Source organism: Pan troglodytes, chromosome 8, assembly GCF_028858775.2.
Source record: "Pan troglodytes isolate AG18354 chromosome 8, NHGRI_mPanTro3-v2.0_pri, whole genome shotgun sequence".
Classification (NCBI taxonomy): Eukaryota; Metazoa; Chordata; class Mammalia; order Primates; family Hominidae; genus Pan; species Pan troglodytes.
In genome coordinates, this window is record NC_072406.2 from 39,966,903 (window position 1) to 39,984,469 (window position 17,567).

Below are 17,567 nucleotides of genomic sequence, written 5' to 3' on the forward strand. Positions count from 1 at the left end.
CTGCTTTCAGAAGAGATCCAGAAATCTTTACTAGCACAATGTTAACAAAGTAAAAGGGATGCCAAACCACGTTAGAGAAAGACAATGAGAGAAAAATAGTAATTAGAATCAGAACAAACGTAAGTACTCAGCAAATAAATAGAAAAGCAGCCATGTTAGGGGCTTCCAAGGCAATGGGTAACATTCCATTTTTAAATCTGGATAGTAGAAACATGATTGCTCATTTCACTCTTAAATCATACATACCTTTGTATATGTATGAGGCATATATGTTTTAAAACAAACAGAAGTTTAATAACATGTATACCTCAGGTATACATGGGGGATATCCATGGGAAATGAGTAAATTTTCATGATATATTTTATTACTACACACACACACACACACACACACACACAAAGAGGCAGAAAGAAAGCATAAGCTAAATCAAGATAATTTTTGATGCTTCCAAAGGATGACACAGATAGGTTTTTAGATATTAAAAGATTTGAATATCTTCTTTGAAGGGAAGGACACTACCAAAGAGAGAAAGATTACCAAAGAGAGTGAAAATATCTTCAGAAATAAAAGTTCAAAGTAAAAGATGAAGAGTGCAGTTGACATTATATGCCAAAGGCATTGTTACTGCTTTCAAAATCATTAAAGAATAAGTGTAATATTTAGGCATTCCAAAAGTTTCAGATTGTGCTGCAACTTTCTAAAACAATTTTAAAAGAGAATAATTTCATTAAGAAAAAGTAGATATTAAATGAATTTATATCTAGTTTTGAACAAAGTAAAATTATATTAGATCAATTAATGAATGGTTAAAATGATCTGAAATATTAAAATCTTACCCAGTTATCTCTCTTTCTAATTCAACATTTTTCTTCATTTCTTGATCCAAATTACATTCCAGTGACTGTTTTAATTCCATAAGTTTCTTTAATTGTTCCTTTTCATCTTCAGACTTTGAAACAAAATATTTTCAATTACTTTTAAAACTCTGGAAACACTTTTTTTCTTAAAACTATTATTTCTTATGAGTTCATGAGTAACATATGTTTAGGCATATAAAATGCAGTTTATAAACCTGATGGCAATAAGAACGGATTTGAAAAAATGACTTTTCTTAAAACAGCTCATATTTCTTTTCTGGAATTTAAATTACCAAAATTTGTTAAAAATAGAAGTTTTTACATATAAAATACTAAGTGTTAATGAAAATTCCTTTTTAAAAAGTTATTTTAGATGTACGTTCTCATTTCTGAAGTTGCTCTAGAAACACTGTCATCAGTAGTTCAAGATATTCCAGTTTTTGTTAAATCAAATCTTACTAAGACAAGTTTTAGAAAACTTTCATCTGGTTCCCGTTACATTTTTTATACTCACCTGACTTCAAGATGAGCTCTCTCTCATTCTCCATAAACATTCTTCTATGGGTTTCAATTTTTCCTGTTCTATTAACCATTTCTCTTTAAATAAAGTTTTTCTTCTCCACAATAAACAAAAACATAACTTTTGCCTGATTCTTGTGGCTTTTTAAATCAACCTGTTTTTCCATTGGACTCTCTTTTTTGTTTGTTTGTTTGTTTGTCTGTGACAGGGTCTCACTCTGTCAACCAAGCTGGAGTGCAACGGTGCAATCATAGTTCACTGCAGCCTTGAACTCCAGGGCTCAAGCAATCCTCCCACCTCAGCCTCCTCAGTAGCTAGGATAACAGGCATGCACCACCACATCGGCTAATTTATTTCATATTTTTTAGAGACAGAGTTTTGCTATGCTGCCCAGGCTGGTCTCGATTCCTAGTCTGAAGCGATTCTCCTGCCTCAGCCTCCTAAAGCACTGGGATTACAGGTGTCAGCCACTGTGCTCGTCAGACTCTAATATTCTTTAATACATGGTCTCATCTAGAGATCTACTTTTTCATCACGTCTTCTTTTATACTAAAATCTAATTTTCAGTCTTATAATTCTCATTTTAAAATTCTGAAAGTCATCAAGGCCCTATTTTTTAGTCTTTAATCTGCTTTACTTCTCAGCAGCAACTACTAACAGTGACCATACCCTCCCCTAGGCGTCTCTGACCTCACTTCATTTCTAAACGCAGCAACCCTTCATGCTGAGTCCTGTCTCCTTCCATTCCTCTTTTTTAAATTCTCTAAGAGCTCCTTAAATCTCAAGGCTTCATCCCAGATTCCCTAATCTAGATTTCCAGCCCAGACCTCTTTCCTGAGGTCTCTTCCTTCTGTTTCACTTCTCATAAACCATATTCTCAACCACACACTCATAAACCATTACTTGGTGCAGATTCCTTTTGTAGGTAGCTAATCTTGTACATTTTATGTTGATTCTTATTGGTGTTATTTTGAGTGTAGTGTTATTTTCTCATCTTGTGTGGGCACACTCACCCTTAGGATGTTGACCAGCATACTTTGTCTTTGTTTTTCTTTCATAATGCAAAACTTTTCCACAAGGGTCAGATTATTGATTGTTTGCCTTTGCTTTCTTTTGACTAATTCCCTTTTCCATAAAGACATGAGATGAGAACCTTCTGGAAAAGTTAGGGGCTACTGATGAGTTGGTTGAAAGCGGTTTCTATTAAATTTTTGATTCACAGTGTACATTTCAAAGTGACTAATAATTATATGCCATATTCCTAACTCATTTCTATGGGAATCTACAGAAAATCCCCCATTATTTTTGAATAAGCTTAGCAGGTTTTGAGTACTTTTACTAAATTTTCCATTTCTGAGCTGTTGATATATTCCTGGATGACATCCATATAAGGGGATGTCCCCCACACTCTCATTCACAGGAGACTTCATATCAATATATTGTCATGTCACTTGTGTGAAAAGGATGCCAATAAAGTAGGACTAACACATGAAATCTAGAAAAAAAACTTGTCAATGTTTCTTCTGATAGGTATATCTGTATAGGAGAGTAGCATACATCTTCCTGTTGTGACTTAAAGAAACTCATTAGTAGAAGCATCAACCTCATTGCTCCACTTTAGTATTTACAATGCAATCTTCTGATCTTCATTTCTACACAGGAAAGCGTGAATGACCAGAGAATCCTGTTCTGCTTGTTAAACATCAAGCAGAACATCAATAAATAATCACTAAATTGGTACATCAATAAATTGGTATTGTGGATTACACGGCCATCCTTTCTGAGACTGGACTGTTAAGGTTTTGGGTTTTTTTTAGTTTTTTTTTTTGAGATGGAGTCTCGCTCTGTCACCCAATAGCACAATCTCGTCTCACTGTAACCTCCACCTTCTGGGTTCAAGCGATTCTCCTACTTCAGCCTCCCGAGTAGTAGGATTACAGGGGCCTGCCATCACGCCTGGCTAATTTTTGTATTTACAGTAGAGACAGGGTTTTGCCATGTTGGCCAGGCTGGTCTCAAACTCCTAACCTCAGGTGATCCACCCACCTTGGCCTCCCAAAGTGCTGGGCATGAGCCACTGCGCCTGACAGGAACTGTTAAGGTTTTGAAAGACTGATAAACACAGATAAATGGGAAAAAAAGTTTCTGAATCTGCAATGCTAGGAGCACTGTGTTATTCTGTGATGTCCTGCTGGAGCAGCCATTTCTACTTTTTCACATGTTTTTCTTTTTTAAAATCCAAAGAGAAAAACACATTACTTTGGGGGAAAAGAATGCTTGTATAATGACATAGTATCCATTCTTGATGAGGAATAAAAACTACCATGTTAAAAGCAATTCATTCTGAAATTCTCAGTGAACGGTTTAGATTATAAAAGAAATTCAGAATTGTAGATCAAATCACTACTCAAATTTCTTAGAATTTCAAAAGATATTACAAATATTAGCAGAGACTCAGACAATTGTACACCATATCCATAGCAGCATTATTCACAATAAGCAAAAGGAAGAAATAATCCGAACGTCCATCAATGGATGAGTGAACAAACAAAATGTATATAAAAACACTGTTTTTAGGCTATCATAATCTTTTTTATTAAAATCTTACTACCAAACTCATTAATGTTATGAATTCAGTCAACTTCTATAAAGTCAAGAGGACTTGCACTACTAGTAGCAAGTAGTATTACCATGAATACAATAAATATTTTTATCAATAAGGATTTTCATATTATCTAAAATATTCTTACATACAGATAGTCCCCAACTTACAATAGTCCAACTTACAATTTTTCAACTTTAAGAGTGTGTGAAATTTGGATTTACTTACCATGGGTCAACTTATTAATACAATTTTTTTACTTTATAATGGTGTGAAACCATCACAATTTCAACATACTTCAGATTTTGAATTTTATCTTTTCCCAGGCTAGCAATATGTGGTATATGAGATATCCAATACTTATTATAAGATAGACTTTGTGTTAGATGATTTTGTCCAACTGTAGGCTAATGTAAGTGTTCAGAGCAGGTTTAAGATAGGCTAGGCTAAGCTATGATATTCAGTAGGTGTATTAAATTTCACCTTATAATATTTTCAACTTACAATGTGTTTATGAGGATGTAATCCCATCATAAGTGGAGGAACATCTGAAAAATTTGAAATCCAAAATGTTCCAAAATCTGAAACTCTTGAGTGTGGACAGGATGCCACAAGTGGAAAATTCCACACCTGACCTCATGTGACATGTCACAGTGAAAACACAGTCAAAACTCTGTTTCATGCATAAAATTATTTTTAAAATATTCATAAAAGTGGCCGGGCACTGTGGCTCATACCTGTAATCCCAGCACTTTGGGAGGCCGAGGTGGGCGGATCATGAGGTCAGGAGATCGAGACCATCCTGGCTAACACGGTGAAACCCTGTCTCTACTAAAAATACAAAAAAATTAACCGGGTGTGGTGGCGGGCTCCTGTAGTCCCAGCTACTCGGGAGGCTGAGGCAGGAGAATGGCGTGAACCCGGGAGGCAGAGCTGAGATCGCACCACTGCACTCCAGCCTGGGCGACAGAGTGAGGCTCCATCTCAAAAAAAAAAAAAAAATTACAAAAAAGTAACTTCAGGCTACATATATAAGGTATATATGAAAAATCAATGAATTTCATGTTAGGCTTGGGTCCTGTCTCCAAGATATCTCATTATGTATGTACAAATATTCCAAAATAAAAAAAAATCCAAAATCTGAAACACTTCTGGTCTCAAGCATTTTAAATAAGGGATACTCAACTTGTCCTACTAAAGCAATAAAATTCCTTTTCAGTACGACAGAAATTAAGTGGCTGACTTACCAAATTTGCATTTAACAGGTTTTTCTGAAGCTCCTCAATTTTGTCCATTTGCTTTTTGATTGTAACTTTTAACTTGGCATTATCTTTTTCAAGCCTGAAATGTATATTTTAAAATAATTATTCTCTCAGATAAATTTTTAAAATACTGTGTAATTTCTTAGCAAACACCTGAAGGCATAATTACATAAATTCTTAAAGATTTCAAAAGTAGGTAATTTGGCAACTCTATCGTTTTTCTAGTTGTGGTTTGTGGATAATGCACAAAATTCTAGGATAATATAAAAAAATCCTCATTTCAAAATTGCTTAATGCTGAAATTTTTCCTTGACTTCACACAGATGTACTTATGATCATAGCTGATATAATTCTCATACTATACTGCTTATTTGCTCTATAAATAATCATGTTTTTCTGTGTGCTGCTTTAAATTTTACTTTTGCTTGTGATCTTGCATCTTCTCAGCACATCTGACAGCTTCTGTATGTCGATCCTGTGCTTCTTGCAACTAAAACAAAGAATAAAAAAACCCCACTTTACTAATAATCTAGTACACATCTGTCCATTACCTGTTTTTGTAACTAAACCTTATTGGAACACAGTCATACCCTTCAATATGCATATTGTTTATGGCTACTTTTGTGCTGTGACTGTAGAGCTGATCTGTTGCAGCAGGTGGTATCTATGGCTCCCAAAGCCTAAAATAATACTATCTGGCCCTTTACAGAAAAGTTTATCAACCTGCGTTCTAGAACTAAAACATATTACTCTTGTTTTCAAACTATATTTTATCAGATAAATACTCAAATTTACAAACTTGGTAAAATGGAGAAAGGTAGGAAATTACCTTACGGTAAGCATTTATATTTTTGCATTCCAAGCACCACCACATGAACTATAAGTTTAAATATTTATAGATGTGAATGACCATGGCAATGCCAGTGATTATAAAAATTAACATGATGACATGTTAGGTGACAACTAGATATTTCATGAAATTGAGAGGCAGTATCCACACAGAAGCTGGAATGGCCGGGTGGGAATCCCAACTCCACCAGTTACCAGCTGTGTGACCTTGCACAAATTAACATTCAGTGTCTCAATTTCTTCAGTGGTAAAATAGAAACAGAGACAGTAATACTATTACTTCACTGGGATGGTAAGAAGATTCAGTCAAGGAATATATACATAAAGTACTTAGATGAGTACATGGCATATAGTGAGCTATATATAATATTTGCTGTTCGTGTGATTCTTTTTACTGTATTTTATGTTCTAATAAAATTGTATATTTTAGGCAGATGGCATGCCAATGGAAGTGGTCTACTGTAGCTGCACTGAATCATTCTTCACACCACTGAAAGTGAAAGCAAATGGGGAGCATGAGGCCCAGAATACACCCCTAGTACTTCACAGAACTTTTGCCAATTCCACTAAGCCGACAGTACTTTAAACAATTATAGATTACTTTCTCTCTGCTCTACTCAGTGGGCAATGACCACAATGCAAACAGCACCTCCTGGAATGAGTAATACATAACTTACATGGCCATCAGAGCACTGGACTGAAAACACTGGACTCTGCTGCGAAACAAGGTTCCCAAATCAAGTCATTTGCAACAACTGTCTATGCTGAGCTGCTTTAGCAAGCACTCTGGTGGGCTTAAGGCTAAGCTTATGTCATACGGTGTAGGAGAAAAGCTGGAGCTCTTTGGGTGGGAAAGCGGTATGAATCTACGGATCCCAGCTCTGGCTACATAATAAAGAAACGGAAATGCAGATTTCTTTACAGGGTGAAAAACATGAGCATTTGATTGAATAACTTTCCTTTACTAGATTAAGTGGTTTCTACTTATATTTAATTACTTAAAATATATTTAGAATAACCACCTATGTTAGCTGTGGCCTTGTAAAAAAATAAAATAATAAAAATAGAATAAAAGCTTTATTATATCAATGTCTCAAAGAAGAAATTCTTAGTATAATATAAAGTAATTTTAACCTAACAATTGCTAAGCTAAAATATTTTCAATTTATAAAAGGATAGGTGACAGGCATATCAGATATTATTCACCTCGTAGGCAAATTTATAATTAGACAAGTTTCTCTCTTATGAAAAAAAATAAAAGTGAAGTTAAATTAAGGGCAAATTGTTCTACACAGACTAGACAAAGAGTGCTAAAATGTGAGGTCAATGAGATCCAGAACAGTCAGAGAAAGCTTCCGAAAGGAGGGGGAATTGTGTGCCAGGTCTGAATGAATGAGGCTAGATGAACAGAAACTGCAAAGGCAGGAAGAACAGCAGGAGTAAAGCAGAGAGATGGTGAAAGCAGCCTGATTAACTCTGAAGATAAAATCCAGTGGCAGGAGAATAAAAACATATGTCTTATAAATGAATGTTCATCGCAGCATTATTTACAGTAGCCAAAAAGTAGAAACAATCTAGAGGCCCATCCGCTGATGAATGGATAACTGGTATAGCCATACAATAGAATATTATTAGACAATAAAAAGAAATGAAGTACTGATATGTGCTACAACACAGATGAACCCCAAAAACATGCTAAGTAAAAGAAGCCACTCATAAAAGACTGCATATTGTATGACTCTATTTATATGAAATGTTCAGTACAGGCAAATTTAAGGAGACAAAAAGTAGATGGTGGTTGCCTAGGACTGGAGAAGGTGGAGGGACGTGGACAGGGATGGTGGTGATGGCTAAGGGATGTGGGGTTTCTTCTCAGGGTGATAACAATGTTCTAAAATTGACTGTGGTGATGGTTACACAACTCTGTAAATAATCTAAGAGACACTGAATTGTACACCTTAAATGAGTGAACTGTATGGTATATAAATTATATCTCAATAATGTTCTTTAAAAATTCAGTGGAGGGATCTAGATAATTTTCTTAATTCTCTAGTTTAGATGTACGTGCTATACATAATCTAAATATTTCTATGTTTTTATAATATATTTTAAATGAAAGGAAAATGAAGGAAATGCCTATTTCAAATAGTTTATAAATTAACCTAAAACATTTGCATTTTGGAGAAAAGTTAATGGCCTTTCTGTACAAATTAATTTGAAATCCATAAAATAAATCAACACAGACTCTGTATCCATTCACAAAAGTGAAAATAAGAAATAAGACAATTTTCTGGAACATTCCATTAAACATTATCCTCTAACTTAATCTGGCTTGCCATGACAATAGAAAAATCACTATAAAATACTGTTTAACAGGAAAAAACTCTCTCAACTTCCATGAGGAATGATGTATAATTCTCAACTTTCCTAAGACTAAATATTATTTTTAAAAATGTGCAATTATAAGAAAAAAATGGCAGAATGAAAGAGTTTAATAAACAAGATGGGTGTGGTGGCTCACATCTGTAATCCTAGCACTTTGGGAGGCCCAGGCAGGTGGAACACCTGAGGTCAGGAATTCGAGACCAGCCTGGCCAACATGGTGAAACCCCATCTCTATTAAAAATACAAAAATTAGGCCAGGTGCGGTGGCTCACACCTGTAATCAAAGTACTCTGGGAGGCCGAGGAGGGTGGATCACCTGAGGTTAGGAGTTTGAGACCAGCCTGGCCAACATGGCAAACCCTATCTCTAACTGTAAATACAAAAATTAGCCAGGCGTGGTGGTGGGCGCCTGTAATCCCAGCTACTCGGGAGGCTGAGGCAGGAGAATTGCTTGAACCCAGGAGGCGGAGGTTGCAGTGAGCCAAAATCATGCCACTGCACGCAAGCCTGGGCTACAGAGCGAGACTCTGTCTCAAAACAAAAAACAAAAAACAAAAATTAGCTGGGCATGCTGGCACACACCTATAATGCCAGCTACTCAGGAGGCTGAGGCAAAAGAATCGCTTGAACCGGGGAGGTGAAGGTTGCAGTGAGCTGAGACAGTGCCACTGTACTCCAGCCTGGGCAACAGAGTGAGACTCTGTCTCAAAAAAAAAAAACAAATAAATAAAGAAGCAAGTGTATTATAAAGACAGTAAAATTTAGACCATCCTGGCTAACACGGTGAAACCTCATCTCTACTAAAAAAAAAAAAACAAAAAATTAGCCAGGTGTGGTGGTAGGTGCCTGTAGTCCCAGCTACTCGGGAGGCTGAGGCAGGAGAATGGCGTGAGCCCAGGAGGTGGGGCTTGCATTGAGCCGAGATCGCGCCACTGTGCCACTGCACTCCAGCCTGGGCAATAGAACGAGACTCCATCTCAAAAAAAAAAAAAAAAAAGATAATAAAATTTAAATTAATTATAATGAAAACACAAAAGAAGGCTACCCACTAAATTAGTATGATAAAACACTATATATTTAACCAGTTATAGATTAACTGTTTGACATGTTAAATTTCATACATACTTGATTTCTGATTTGACCTAATTTCTTCTTTAAATCCTGTGTCTCATCTTCTAAATTAATACGATAACGTGACGTAACCTCCAGTGAAGCCTCTGACATAGATTGTTTTTTTAGGGTATCAGCTAGTTCTTGTTGAAGTTGTCTCACAACAACCTGATAAGACATTTTGTCACTGATTTTATAAGTCACCTTATTATTAAGTTTTGTTAAAAAATAAATTATGTTAATAATATTTAACTATGACATATACAACTTAAAAAATATTACCACATACATTGATTCACCTTCTTGTCCTCTTATGTACACATTCCTGTTTATTACTGAATTCAGTTAAGGACACAGGTGTTATCTTCCTGCCAGTTAGGTATGACGTTACTTAAACAACAGATTCAGCCCATTATTCATTCATCCCCCCATGAATTTACACTGCTTAACAATCTACTGAAGTCTCGAAATAGTTATGTGAGTGGAACTGGTAGTGATTAATTGTACCCTATGAAACATTTTTGCTCTTTTTTATTAGAACATCAAATCAACTTCAGAGCTCCTCAGATACTTAATTGCTTGCTCAAATTATTCCAATAGATTCCTATCTCAGAATACAGGTAAATTCCAATGGCCTTAGAGGCCCTAGGTAACCTGGCCTCCACTTGCCTCCCTGACCTCGGCTGCTATGACTCTCCCCTACTCACTCCATTCTTGCTGCCTGTGCATCCTGCCACCCCTCATTAGTGTGAAAATGGTGGTCCAATGCCAAACTAATAAATCACAAATCGCTACACTTACTTATCTTTATACTGAACAAAGTTATACCCAAATGATAGTCATTGGGCACTGAAATGAAAATTATGAGCAAATTATTTGCTCATAATATATTCAAAGTAAATTATAAATACCACTGGGGAGATTAAATCAAATATGGTTGCTAAAATTCACATTTGTCCCAAATTATGGTTTAATAAAAAGTACATGCTTTAAAGAATTGAGAGATAACAATATGTAATTTGAGATTGAAATATTTTTAGACAAGTCAAATTGACAAGAATAAAAATAAAATCACATCAACTGAAATATATAAAAAGCTACTGACAGAAAAGTATTAAGAGATATAGCAATATACTTCAGTTTATCTGGAAATCTGGAATTAACTGTCAAAATAACACACTTAATTGAACCTTAACTTCAAAATACTCATTTCAGGTATGAGCATTTCCATTTATCTGTTTCATGGTGGCAGACAAATGGAAATGTTCTTAAGATGTGGCAACATAAAGACACTAAAATTATTACTTTAGCAGTAAAAGACTACATTATTCACATTAGTTTACTATTCATACTAGTCTATAACAATTCATAACTTAAAACTCAAAATTTCATAGATGATACAATATCTTTACTCAAAGTAAAGCATCTCTCAGCTCTTTTATTTGCTGAAAACAAGGGATGTTTCTAAACTGATAGAGTAAATAAGCTTATCTATTTATTTTTATAGTTAACTACATAACTATATATTATTTTAAATTTTCTTTCAGGAGGTTTGAAAAATATTTATCTTTCTTGATACTTACTTCTCTTTCTGCCTTTTCATTTTCATATTGATACTGTCTTTCTTTTAAGTGATTACATTCACTGATTAACTCCTTATTTCTTTCTTCTAGCAGAAGACTTTGCTTTTCACTCTCAGCTTGAAGTTTTTGCACAATAGCATGAAACTGGTCTTGGATATTAATCACTGTCTTCTCTTTATTGTCAGCCTTGTTGTGGGCATCATCCAGTTGTTGTCGAAGCAACATATTCTCACTTTGTAGTTGAGACAATCTCTCCTCTACAGACTCCTGCTTTCCAATGTATTTATTCACTTTAACTTGTTCATTTTGATACTGTTGTTCCATTTCCTTCATTTGACACTGTGTTTGGCTTAGGTCCTTTTGTACCCGTTCTAAACACAAAGTCTTTTCTCTGAGGGCATCTCTCGTGTGATGGAACTCAATTTCTAGGCTATTGAGTTTACTTTCAGTTTTAAATAGTTGTTGAGAAAGAATCTCATTGTTATCTTTTAGGTTAGACACATCAAAATTCATTTTGTCCTGTAAACGAGAACACTCATCTCTTGCTCTCTGGAAAGCAAGTTCTAGTTCTCTTTTTGATGTCTCGCTTTGATCACGATCATGTATAGCAGCAGCCAATCTAGAATGGTATGATTCAACTTCTGCTTCCAGTCTTTCCTTGCTTTGCTTTTCATTCTCCAGTTTAGAATTTAGCATTGCATTCTCAGCTGTCAGAACACTAAGCCGTCCATTATACTGGGATATTGTTTGTGTTAATGTTTCCTCATTCTGTTTTATAGTCTTCTGAAGGTCTTCATTCTTTTCTTTTACAATTTTAAGGTCCTCAAAACATTTCTTTTCTTTTTCCTGGTTTTGATTTTTTATTGTGTCTATTTCTAGTCTTAGCATAGCAATTTCTTCCTGCAACATGCTATTTTTATGCGATAGGTCTTTTTCTTCTTCATGACTATGAGAATTCTAAGTAAAACAAAGGAAACTTTGAGCTAGCACCCAAGAAAATGACAGATCATGATTTCCTCTGAAATTAAAGAATAAACTGTACATTTTACAATAAAGGGTTGCAATAAGTGTATATCCAATTGAAAAAAAAAAGTTGGATCAAAACTCAAACCGTATAGAGCATAAACTCCCAAAAGTTCAAAAATTTATTTGAAGACAATTAATCCATGAAAGTAAAAAAGAAACCACTAGAAAATTTTTAAGAATCTCAGAATTGGAAAGGCCTTTTACTGAAGTACAACAAATTCAAAAGCATAAAAGATTAATAATTTGACCACATTAAAAAATTGGGTTTATACTCTGATATCTAACCCACACACCAACCCATAGTAAGAGCCTTGGCTCTATATATATTTGGACAGACGAAATTTCCTGAAGTTTTTCAAGTTCCTTTTTTCTGAGAATATTCTATAGATACTCTACTTTTCTCACATCTTTATAGTCAGTTATCAATTATGTTTATTGATGAATAATAAATCTAGGCATTGTACTAAGCACTTCTACATATATCAATGAACTCATTTAGTATCACAATTTTGAAAAGGAAAAGTTAAAAAAAAAAGCAGCTGTATGATTTTCCCTGGGTCTTCTGACTCTATTTATAGTGTTCTTTCACTAAATCAGTTATTTCTGTGGTATAAATATTTAAATACAAAAGAAGCCTTTCATTTTACAACACTAATGGTAAATAGGACAAAATTTGTAGAGTTCCTCTTAGAAAATCACGAGATTATTTGTTGTCGCAATAACTTTTGTTTCCTCTTCATAATGTTTGAAAACGTAATAATGTGAAACAGGGAGAAATATGCTGAACTGTTTTACTAGGAACAAAATACTTATCACTAAATTATCACTAACTATATATCATGGCATATCATTGTTTCAAAAGCTCTTTGTACCAAAATAAGATACTACTTGCAGTAAACCATTACTCTTCTCAACAGTGAGAAGAATAACATCCAAAATATGTCACTGAACTGGCTGTACTTTTCCTCCTTTCCTACGGGTAGAAGCAATAAACTAACCTCTCCATTAATATATCAAGGTGATGAAATCACTTCCAAAATCTCAAGCATCTATTGTTAGTAGCAAGGGTTTTGAGATTGTGGAAAGACCATCAATTCCTACGGAAGATATTATTAAAAGCTTTTCCTTTGGATGAGGCCATTCTGAATGTCATTACTTGACTGCTGCAGACAAGTGGAGCTGAATTAAGAACACCACTTTATCCAATGGACCAAAAACACTACCACTACCCCAAGATACACATATATGGTTTAAAAATCCTCGATACTTTCCAAGATGCATATATAGTTGGTTTTTAAAATATATACACATATAAATACATATACACACATATTTGAAAATGACTAAAGGAAATAGAAATACCTCAGAATTCATTTTCTTTTGAGCCATTTCAATCTCCTTTTGTTTGGAAAGGTGATTGGTCAGAATTCCATCTTGTAACATTCTGGCATTCTGTTCTCGAGAAAGTTGCCTCTGAGCGTCATTTCGCTCTTGAACGACCTAGAGATACATTAAGTTTTAGGTCTATTAGCATTTTGTAAAAGTCTAAAAGGTTAACAAGAGCAGAATTTTAAAACAAAAAACTTATAAAAAGGAAATAGCACATTAAAATGCAAGAACCTTTATTACTCAAGAATTACTCAAATTTTAATCACCTAAGTGACAGCTAAATTAATCAAAAAGCAAAAATGGTTCTTAATAAATACAGGCAAATATAGAATTGTGAAATAAAATGTCAAAACATTTTACTAGTTTCATCATAATTTTAGAGCTATTTAGCCTGTATTTTAACATTAAATGCCTAAATTAACATTTATGTTAGTGATTAAACTCAACTTACCCTCCATTCCTTCATTCAGAAAACAGAGACTGAGCATCTATTAGGTGCCAAGATTTATCATGAATAATTTTAGTTATAAAGGTCACAGGTCAGCTTAAGATGAGATAACAGTTTTGTTTTAAACCTAGATAATATATATTAAATCAAAAGGATGTGATAATAGTGATGAAATAAAGTTAAAAATATAAAATTTTTATCAAAAATTAATTTACCTGATTCAAATTACTTTTTACAGTCCTCAATTCCATCTCCAGTGTTTGGAGACTCAGTTCAAGCTGTTGTTTCACTTCAACTTCTTTCCTATATTGCTCTTCTTTTCTTCTTAACTGTTCCCTAATTTTTTCATACAACATATCAGCATTTCTTCTCTTCTCTTCTTCTTGGTTTAAGCTAAATCTGCAATTAAATATGCTTATCTTAAAATCTGTATTGTTACAAAATAAAAAGTTCATTGTGTGATATGCCGCTTTGTATGTTGGTTTATTACCCTAATACAATTTCTATGTTCTTGAATATTTTTCCTTTCTAGTTCTCTGATTTTTAATTTCTCACTTCAGTCTTTTGAAAAGGACATATATACTTGAAAGGTAGTGATGAAAGAACATTCTGTTAACTGGTAAGTTTCTGTTATGAGTACCTCTGGTAAATATTATGGAAAAAGATATTGGAAATGATTCAGTAAAGATGCAAGTTGAAAATTATCTTTTTGGCTGGGTGCCAGTGGTTCATGCCTGTAATCCTATCACTTTGGGAGGCCGAGGCGCGCAGATCACTTGAAGTCAGGAGTTTGAGACCAGCCTGGCCAACAGGGTGAAACCACATCTCTACTAAAAATACAAAAAATTAGCCAGGTGTGGTGGCAGACACCTGTAATCCCAGCTACTCAGGAGACTGAGGCAAGAGAACCGCTTGAACCCGGGAGGCAGATGTTGCAGTGAGCCGAGATTGTGCCACTGCACTCCAGCCTGGGCGACAGAGTGAGATTCCATCTCAAAAAAAAAAAAAAAAAATCTTTTTTTAATTAGTCATAATTACTCCTCAATTAGGAAAGATCATTAAACTAACTAAAAAGAAGTTAGTTTACTAAAATGTTTATAAATCCAATAGAAATACATTTTTGTTTTTATGAAATATTGCAAGTATCCCTAAAAATTATTACAGTGTAAGAAAACACCCTCAGATGCTTTCATACAACATATATCTGTATAATAGCATAATTAAAGATTAGGCTAACGAGCCTAATACTGGTTACCCCATACTTTTTATGTTTCTTTTTTCTGGTAACACTTTCGACATACCTTCTTGATTATTACATATTGCATAAACAATTTTAAAATCTCTTTTGGAACAAAACAGGATCTAATATTTAAGTAAACCATAAAGAATAACATGCATTTTCAACACAGAACTTTGAATTAATTTTATCTGTGTATGAGAGAGAGATCGCTTTCAGTAATCACTCACCATTTTATTTTTTAATTCATGCATCTTAAGAGTAAAATTGTTCTGGCCGGGAACGGTGGCTCATGCCTGTAATCACAGCACTTTGGGAGGCCAAGGCGGGAGGATCACAAGGTCGGGAGTTCAAGACCAGCCTGGCCAACATGGTGAAACCCCGTCTCTACTAAAAAAATACAAAAATTAGGTGGGCATGGTGGCGTGCGCCTGTAATCCCAGCTTCTTGTGAGGCTGAGGTGGGAGAATTGCTTAAACCTGGGAGGCAGAGGTTACAGTGAGCCAAGATTGCGCCACTGCACTCCAGCCTGGGCAACAGAGCAAGACTCCATCTCAAAAAAAAAAAAAAAAAAAAATTTAGGTTGAAAAAATGGCCATTTCATTCTCTATTGATTGAAACGTAAATTAACTAAACTTTCCTGAGAAAAATTTAAAAATCTGGACCAAAGGCCTTTTTAAAAAAATTCCTGTACTTTAAACGAATAATTCTATATTGAAGAATTTATTCAAAGTAAATTAGAAATGTAGAAAAAGATTTATAAAAAGGTATTCCTTCCAGCATTAACTATAATACAAAAAAATTGTAAACCCAAAACTTACTGTATTAAATAATGAGACTTCCATACGACAAACTTCTACATAGCCATTAAAGTGATTTAAAAGAATATATATTTAGTAGAAGTTCATAGTTAAGAACCAGTTATATTATTTCCAAGAATTTCACACTCGACAAGACTAAGAAGTTTTCTTCCCTGCTAAGCCCCAGAAGGTAAGTCAGCAATTACAAGAATTCTATATATCTTTAGTACAAGTAGTTAAACATTTCTTTAAAACTAGGCTATCATACCTCAAAGAGCACAGTTCTCGTTCCCATTCAACTTTTTGATGCTCTAACTGTGATTTTATTTCTTTTGTTTCAGATAGCTCCCTTTGTAGTACATTAACCTTATCTTCCATTTTTTTAATTTTTACTGTAAGTAGTTCACAGTGATTTTTTTTAAGTTCTAATAATCTTTCACATGAAAGAGCTGCATCCTGGATTTTCAATAGGCTAACAGAATCTGTATCAGGAAGAAAACAAGATAGAAATATATGAGTATTTTTCCATATAACACACTGTACACTGTAACATTCACTCATTAAGACACTGACCAATTACATATTGAGGGCCTACAATGTGGAAGACATTAAACTAAGCTCTGCAGATAAAACAGGCAAGACCTCTGCACTTGCTTAGCTTAAAGTATAGTGAAGAAACAAAGACAAAAAAGTGACAATTATGAATTCAGATAGATGCTGTAAGGAAACAGAGTTCTATGACCACAAAAGAGAATTTGATCTATACTGGGTCCAGGGAAGATTTCCCTGAGGGAGAGGTGGCTACACTGAGAAATGAAGGACGAGAAGGCAGCAGTTAAGCAAATGGGGAAGAAAAGCATTCCAGGCAGTCTGCAGCGTGTGCTGAGGCTCTACTGCAGTCTGCTTCAGGTACTAACTTTCCTTCTTTCCTGAAACGACCAAAGGCAAAACAGACAAAATACATGAAACAATGAGTTTCAAGAGAGTGGACTCAGGCAATGAACACAAGGATCCCTGACAGACAAGAAACAAAGGAAGTGGCTGGGCATGGTGGGTCACACCTGTAATCCCAGCACTTTAGGAGGCTGAGGTGGGCGGATCACCTGAGGTTAGGAGTTCGAGACCAGTCTGGCCAACATAGTGAAACCCTGTCTCAACTAAAAATACAAAAATTAGTGGGGCGTGGTGGCAGGCACCTGTAATCACAGCTACTTGGGGGGGCCGAGGCAGGAGAATCGCTTGAACCCAGGAGGTGGAGGTTGCAGTGAGCTGAGATTGCGCCACTGTACTCCAGCCTGGGCAACAGAGCGAGACTCTGCCTCAAAAAAAAAAAAAAAGAAAAGAAACCAAACAAAGGAAGTAAGTTTTATGGTCTTATGAATGCCCAGAGCCCCGCTTTCAGAGTTTCTAGGTCATGATGCGGGGAGGAAAAACTGACATAAAGTCCAGCAGACTCCCTGAGTTGAAGTGATGAAGCTGAGAGTCTGGTAAACGCAAA

General features: G+C 35.0%; 1 protein-coding gene and 1 long non-coding RNA gene across 43 annotated transcripts in view; one reads left to right on the top strand and one right to left on the bottom strand.

Moving 5' to 3' along the window:
* The window catches only part of LOC107976949 (uncharacterized), a 35,532-nt gene extending 28,513 nt beyond the window's left edge, over nucleotides 1-7,019 (top strand). The window contains exon 4 of the long non-coding RNA XR_010146595.1: nucleotides 6,522-7,019. This is a non-coding gene — a long non-coding RNA (uncharacterized LOC107976949). The remainder of the gene's footprint in view (nucleotides 1-6,521) is intronic.
* ANKRD26 (ankyrin repeat domain containing 26) overlaps nucleotides 1-17,567 on the bottom strand; it is a 134,785-nt gene that overhangs the window by 58,749 nt on the left and 58,469 nt on the right. For 38 of the 42 annotated variants that reach the window (XM_063780515.1, XM_063780516.1, XM_054660854.2 and 35 more), the window contains 8 exons: nucleotides 16,338-16,551; nucleotides 14,248-14,431; nucleotides 13,558-13,695; nucleotides 11,170-12,126; nucleotides 9,602-9,754; nucleotides 5,662-5,732; nucleotides 5,228-5,321; nucleotides 838-950 (listed from right to left, as the gene is read on the bottom strand). In XM_063780515.1, coding sequence (XP_063636585.1) covers nucleotides 838-950; nucleotides 5,228-5,321; nucleotides 5,662-5,732; nucleotides 9,602-9,754; nucleotides 11,170-12,126; nucleotides 13,558-13,695; nucleotides 14,248-14,431; nucleotides 16,338-16,551 — 1,924 coding nt within the window. Of the gene's footprint in view, nucleotides 1-837; nucleotides 951-5,227; nucleotides 5,322-5,661; nucleotides 5,733-9,601; nucleotides 9,774-11,169; nucleotides 12,127-13,557; nucleotides 13,696-14,247; nucleotides 14,432-16,337; nucleotides 16,552-17,567 lie in introns of those variants that run through there. The other 4 variants (XM_063780541.1, XM_063780542.1, XM_063780539.1 and 1 more) reach the window with 3 other exon arrangements.